General features: G+C 46.8%; 1 protein-coding gene across 1 annotated transcript in view; it reads left to right on the top strand.

Annotated features, from left to right (window-relative positions):
• Nucleotides 1–613: 613 nt before the first annotated feature.
• C2 (complement C2) overlaps nucleotides 614–7,223 on the top strand; it is a 46,441-nt gene continuing 39,831 nt past the window's right edge. Inside the window, exons 1-3 of the mRNA XM_083600710.1 lie at nucleotides 614–964; nucleotides 3,725–3,961; nucleotides 6,657–6,842. Coding sequence (XP_083456836.1) covers nucleotides 673–964; nucleotides 3,725–3,961; nucleotides 6,657–6,842 — 715 coding nt within the window. The 5' untranslated portion in view covers nucleotides 614–672. The remainder of the gene's footprint in view (nucleotides 965–3,724; nucleotides 3,962–6,656; nucleotides 6,843–7,223) is intronic.

Genomic DNA, 7,223 nt, shown 5'->3' on the forward strand with positions numbered 1-7,223 from the left:
GAAAGAAGAGGACAATGCCTTTGCATTTAGGGCAACCGTATTCTGAAGGCAGCCCTGTATAGGGAAGTTTTTAATGTTTAATGCTTTATTATGCTTTCATATGTGTTAGGAAGCTTCCCAGAGCGGCTGGGGCAACCCAGTCAGAGGGATGGGGTGCAAATAATAAAATTATTTTAGGGTTGCCATATTTCAAAAAGTGAAAATCCGGACACAAAAGTTGTTGAACTTTTTTTTGGACAAAATCTCAACAAACGCTGATTTTCCTGGGAATATCAGCGATTTCTGCCGGACCCTGTTTCTGAAGGCCGAATCCCAGTGATTGTTTTTTTTTCCCTTTAAAAATGTTTAGGGTACTCTCATTTTGACTCAAGAAAATCACTGTTTTATAGTTCAAATCGGGGAAAACAAATACAGCAAATGGACAAAAGTACAAAGATTCACAAAATGTTTAGGGGTATGTGTACCCCTGCGTCCCTCCAGGAAAAAAAAAGCACTGTCTGACCCTATATAACCTTGGCAACCCTATATTAACCTTGATGTTTTTGTGAGTTAGCGAACTATGGGCTTTAGCTACTATAGAAAATGTGCCGGCAGGTTTGCGCCTGTTTGTTTCCTGGCCTTGAGCGTCCTTAGGAACAGCAGCGGCATATAAGTATAAACCTGAAGGCGGCGATGGAGAATGAGGAAGAGGAATCGACCCAACCCCAGGCATTGCGATCGCGGCCGGGAGCAGCAGCTTTCGGCGATCTTGCTCAATCCCCCTTTCTCCTCACTCTGAAGGCGGGTCCGAAAGTGACCGGGACGTTTCCCGGCAGCAGCAGCAGCAGGAGCGTTTGGGCACCAGCGGGGATTTCCCGATCTGCAGCGCTTGCCTGGGAGGCAGGAGGGGACGCCGGGCTCCTCGGACGCGGCTGCACCATGACGGCGCCTCTGCTCCTCGTCGCCCTCCTCGCCCTCTTGCCAGGTAGGGGGGGGGCACTGGCAATGGGGCGCGGGAGGGAGAAAGAGACGGGGGTCAGAGGCTGTCGCCCGCCCACCCCTCATTTCTGTCTTCTTTAAAATAATTCCCCATTTTTTAAACCTGGGGTTTCCCCTAAAACATCTTTTTTATCCCATATTTCCTGATGTTCTTTCCTTTAAAAGCTCTCTTTCTCCAAAGGTTTAAAATATATCCCATGCTTTCACATTTCTTAACTGTTTTTGTTCATTGCGGTGCTTTAAAAAAGGTAAAGGGACCCCTGACCGTTAGGTCCAGTCATGACCGACTCTGGGGTTAAAACAAAAAATTTTTCTTTCTTTCCAGTAGCACCTTAAAGACCAACTAAGTTAGTTCTTGGTATGAGCTTTCGTGTGCATGCACACTTCTTCAGATACATGCATGCACACGAAAGCTCATACCAAGAACTAACTTAGTTGGTCTTTAAGGTGCTACTGGAAAGAAAAAAATTTTTTTGTTTTGACTATGGCAGACCAACACGGCTACCTATCTGTAACTGGGACTCTGGGGTTGCGGCGCTCATTTAGCTTTATTGGCCGAGGGAGCTTCCGGGTCATGTGGCCAGCATGACTAAGCCGCTTCTGGCGAACCAGAGCAGTGCACAGAAACGCCGTTTACCTTCCCGCCGGAGCGGTACCTATTTATCTACTTGCACTTTGATGTGCTTTCGAACCGCTAGGTTGGCAGGAGCAGGGACCGAGCAACGGGAGCTCACCCCGTCATTCGAACCGCCAACCTTCTGATCGGCAAGTCCTAGGCTCTGTGGTTTAACCCACAGCGCCATCCGTGTCCCACTGCAGTGCTTTAAGAAGCGATTAATAAATCGACAACAATAAAAGCTCTTTTCTCTTTCTAGCGTCTTTTATTCCTTGCTGCCCCTGCTTTTCGAATGGACTTTGGCTCCTTTCGGTTTTTCTCCCTTTTCCACTCTTTCTTTCTTTTTACAATGCAAATCTCCCTTTATTTGCTCTGAAGTCTCCCTTCCCCTGAATTCAATGGCACTTCGGTGGTGGCTATACCTTTAAAGCTCATTCAAAGCACACTCTTTCCCTCAAAGAATTCTGGGCATCGTAATTCACCCCTGGCAGAGGTACAGTTGAATTCCCAGCAACCCTTAAATCAACAAACTACAGTGCCCAGAATGCTTTGAGGGTAGAAATGTGCTTTGAAGTTATACCTGAAGGAGCGTCTCCACCCCCATCATTCAGCCTGGACACTGAGGTCCTCCGCCAAGGATCTTCTGGGGGTTCCCTCACTGTGAGAAGTGAAGTTACAGGGAACCAGGCATAGGGCCTTCTTGGTAGTGGCACCCGCCCGGTAGAATGCCCTCTTATCAGATGTCAAGGAGATAAAGAACTACATCTTATAGAAGACATTTGCAGGCAACCCTGTATCGGGAAGTTTTTAATGTTAGATGTTTTACTATGTTTTATATATGCTGCAAGCCACCCAGAGTGGGCGGGGTATAAATAATAAGATGATGATGGTGACTGGTAGAATTAGATTTAGACTGTGTGCACACTATACATTTAAATCAGATATCCTTCCCCAATGAATCCTGGGAACTGCAGTTTGTCCTTCACAGAACTACAATTCCCAGCACCCTTAATAAACTATAAACCCCAGGATTCTTTTGGGGGAAAATGTGCTTTAAATGTGTGGTGTGTGCACAGCCCAAGTCTGACCAGTAAATACGGTATGTTTCCTTTACTGAAAAGAGAGCCACAACAACAGGGCAACCCCAAGGTGGCACCGTCAATTCTTTTTTATTTGTTTGTTTGTTTTTGCAGATCATTTCAAATGCACTGTTCTAGGCGATCAAAAGTCTAGTACTGCACTAATTGGCAAACTAATTTTCTCAGTACATCAAACTGTCAAAAAAACCCCACCCTGTTGTTATTGGCATCTGTCTGTCTCAAGAGATGATAGAAGAGTCACCATCGATTGGCAAACTAATATTCTTGGTACATCAAATTGCCAAAAAACCTAAAATTTGATACACAAACATGAAACTACTAAGCTTTTAAGGTCGAGTTACCTTTGACAAAACAGGTGCCTCTTTTCCACTGTGGACAAAGTCCAGAAAGATCAGGGAACAGTAGTCAATTAGGCTGGTCTTTGGGCTTGCCGATCAGAAGGTCGGCGGTTCGAATCCCCGCAATGGGGTGAGCTCCTGTTGCTTGGTCCCTGCTCCTGCCAACCTAGCAGTTCGAAAGCACGTCAAAGTGCAAGTAGATAAATAGGTATCACTCTGGCAGGAAGGTAAATGGCATTTCCGTGCGCTGCTCTGGTTCGCCAGAAGCGGCTTAGTCATGCTGGCCACATGACCCGGAAGCTGTATGCTGGCTCCCTCGGCCAATAAAGCGAGATGAGCGCTGCAACCCCAGAGTCATTCGCGATTGGACCTAACAGTCAGGGGTCCCTTTACTTTATGCCTGTAGCAGAACTAGTGGCAAAATGTATTGAGCTGCACTTCACTTCTCTGCAGAATCACTTCTTTGAATACTCCCTTCTGTCAAAACAGCAGCAGGAATATCTCTGTAAGTCTGAGGGACGTGTCTTTTGATCTGAGGCAGAGCTCTTCCTAACAGCTTCGTAGGCTGAAGCCCTACACAAAAAATCAGTAGCAATACTGACTCCAGGTTCAAAGTGCAGCCTGACAGAGGGTCGGAATCCTAAAGCGGTTTTAAATCCAGGCAGCTGACGCCCATTTCCTATCCTTCACAGCTGCAGCTACACAAGAAGCGGCCCTCGATGCAACTCCATCGTGCCCGGAGTCTGTGTCTATCCGAGGTGGCACCGTGTCACTCTCAGACGGGTTTCGCCCAGGAAGCATCCTCACCTATTCCTGCCCAGATGGCAGCTATCCGTATCCAACCCGAAGCCGGATCTGCCAATCAGACGGGAAGTGGACTCCGATGCGTTCCACAGGAAAAAGCCCCCTCAGCCAAGCACTGTGTCGAAGTAAGTGAGCGTTGCTGACTACTTTGGGGTTTTCTGGAGGGCTCATGAAGTACTGTGGTACCTCAGGTTACATACGCTTCAGGTTACAGACTCCGTTAACCCAGAAATAGTGCTTCAGGTTAAGAACTTTGCTTCAGGATGAGAACAGAAATCGTGCTCCGGTGGCGCGGCAGCAGCAGGAGGCCTCATTAGCTAAAGTGGTGCTTCAGGTTAAGAACAGTTTCAGGTTAAGAACGGACCTCCAGAACGAATTAAGTACTTAACCTGAGGTACCACTGTAATCAGATAGAAGTATGTGTTATTGCCTCTTACTGAGGGCTGCATTTCCTTGGATTTAATCTGCTGGGAACTGGGTACTAGTGTGTGGGGTTGGAGAAGGTGGTGGATCGGTCCCAGAACCCAAATATAGGGACACCTCACATCTTATTTTTCACTATTATACTGCTTTAAACAGGCTCGCCCCCCAAAAATAATAATCCTGGAACTGTCATTTGTTAAGGGTGTTTGGAATTGTAGCACTCTGTGAGAGGTAAGCAACAGTTCCCAGGATGCTCTGGGGGAAGCCATGACTGTTAAAGTCGCTTGAGCGAGAGATGGCATTTCCTGAGGTATCCCAGAATGCATCACCCAGGAATTGTCATGGGGCAGAGGGAGACACAGGCCCCACATTACTCCTTTTTGGAAGCGTTGGTGAAAGGAGAGGGGATATCTCCAGCAATCAGTGCCTGTATTATGATGTTGGTGTTGATGATGATGATCGATGCCAAAATCCAGCATCGCCTGAGCTCTGCGAGTGCAGCTTTCTCTTGACTGAAGTGCAGAGTGTTTGAGGACCGGGACATTCGCAGGGAAACCAAAATGCTTGTTTACAAAGCTATTCTACTACCAACCTTACTGTAAGCCTGTGAAACATAGACCACTTATAAACGCCATCTCCAACTGCTCGAAAGATTCCATCAATGGTGTCTCCGAAAATTTGTACACATCACTTGGGAAGACAGGCGAACTAATACCAGTGTACTGGAAGAAGCAAAGATCACCAGTGTTGAAGCAATGATTCTTCAACATCAACTTCGTTGGACTGGTCATGTTGTTTGGATGCCTGATTACCATCTTCCGAACTTACCCGATAACCATCTATTCCGAACTTAAGAATGGAAAGTGAAATATTGGTGGAAAACAAAATCTTTAAAAATGTAGTATTGTTGTTGTTGTTGTTTAGTCGTTTAGTCGTGTCCAACTCTTCGTGACCCCATGGACCAGAGCACGCCAGGCACTCCTGTCTTCCACTGCCTCCCACAGTTTGGTCAAACTCATGCTGGTAGCTTCGAGAACACTGTCCAACCATCTCGTCCTCTGTCGTCCCCTTCTCCTTGTGCCCTCCATCTTTCCCAACATCAGGGTCTTTTCCAGGGAGTCTTCTCTTCTCATGAGGTGGCCAAAGTATTGGAGCCTCGGCTTCAGGATGAAAGACTGGCCTGCGAGCGCTCTAATTGGAGAATAGCCTTGACGAAAGGTGTCATGGACTTCGAAGAACTCAGGGAGAAAGGGAGAAACAAGCTTTGAGGAAGGCATGTTTGGCAAACCCTCACCATGATCAACTCCCACTTGGAAACCTATGTCCCCACTGTGGAAGGACGTGTGGATCCAGAATTGGCCTCCACAGTCACTTATGGACATACCATTAAGACTGTGTTCATGGAAGACAATCTTACTCGGCTACAAGTGATCGCCAAAGAATAATAATAATATGATGATGGCATCTTGGGAGACAATTCAGCACTAGCAAAATAGTGCTATGCTGTTAAGAAAAAGAAAGGGTGAAGATGGGGGGGGGGAACACACTGGTAATTTCCTCCTCCCCGAGCAGAGAACAGAAGCGGACTCATAAAGTGCAGTTCACCACTAATCTCCCACTGTGTTGAAAAGGGAAGCAAAAAAATGGGCATATCCTGAAAGATGAAACTTTTAATTAATGCTGAATAGGACTTAAATACTGAGTACACATCATAGAAGGATCCTGGCAATAAAGAAGGGCTTTGCAGGAGAATGAAAACTTGATACAGTGGTACCTCAGGTTACGAACTTAATTCCTCTGGAAGTCCGTTCTTAACCTCAAACTGTTCTTAACCTGAGATACCACTTTAGCTAATGGAACCTCCCGCTGCCGCCACGTGATTTCCATTCTCATCCCGAGGTAAAGTTCTTAACCCGAGGTACTATTTCTGGGTTAGCAGAGTCTGTAACCTGAAGCGTCTGTAACCCGAGGTACCACTGTACAGTCATACCTCATGTTATGTCCGCTTCATGTTACATTCTTTTCAGGTTACGTCCCGCGGCGACCCGGAAGTACCGGAAAGGGTTACTTCCGGGTTTCGCGCATGCGCAGAAGCGCAAAATGATGTCACGTGCATGCGCAGAAGCTGCAAATTGCAACACGTGTGTGCGCAGATGCGCCATTGCGGGTTGCGTTCTTTTCATGTTGCGAACGGGCCTCTGGAACAGATCCCGTTCGCAACCAGAGGTACCACTGTATTAAGTATTGCGTGGAACAGCAGTTTTAATTCTGCTTCCTGGTAATTGCAAAAGGATAATTGACGCTAATGTGGACTCTGCCTGCTCTGGCATTATTTTGGATTCTGGGCCTCGACAGCCTTGTTCCATGTGCTCTGTCTTTGTCCTTCCTCGTTTGCAGAGATAAGCTGTCCTCCGCAGAGGTCCTTTGAAAATGGCTCCTTTGGCCCACGGCGAAGCTTGCATCCTGTGGGTGCCATCCTCAGCTTTGAATGTTCGGATGGATACCAGCTCCTGGGTTCCTCCAGACGGCACTGCCTGCCCAATGGGCGTTGGAACGGGACTTCTCCAGTTTGTGAGGACGGAGGTATATCCCTAAATACTCCTCTCCCACCTCGACCACACACACACATGCACATGTACCATGCACACTCCTTCTACGCTAAATAGCCTAATTTATGCAAGTTGCAGAATTGAGCTTTGCATATATGTGTGTGTGTGTGTGTGTGTGTGTGTGTGTGTGTGTGTGTGTGTGCCTTGTTCATATTGCGTCACTAGAGAACTGAATTAGTTCAGATGTTTAGGATTTTCTATTTGCTTGGAATGCAGTGACTTGGTTGCAGATATAACTAGGGAAAAAATGAAATATGGTGTACACATTGATGACCAAATTCTTCATTTCAAGTTCAAAAATCTGGCCCAGCCCAGCCCATCCACATGTTTTTGAGAGGTGCATGAGGAAGTTGCA

The sequence above is a fragment of the Podarcis filfolensis genome (assembly GCF_964270895.1).
Source record: "Podarcis filfolensis genome assembly, chromosome: 2".
NCBI lineage: Eukaryota > Metazoa > Chordata > Lepidosauria > Squamata > Lacertidae > Podarcis > Podarcis filfolensis.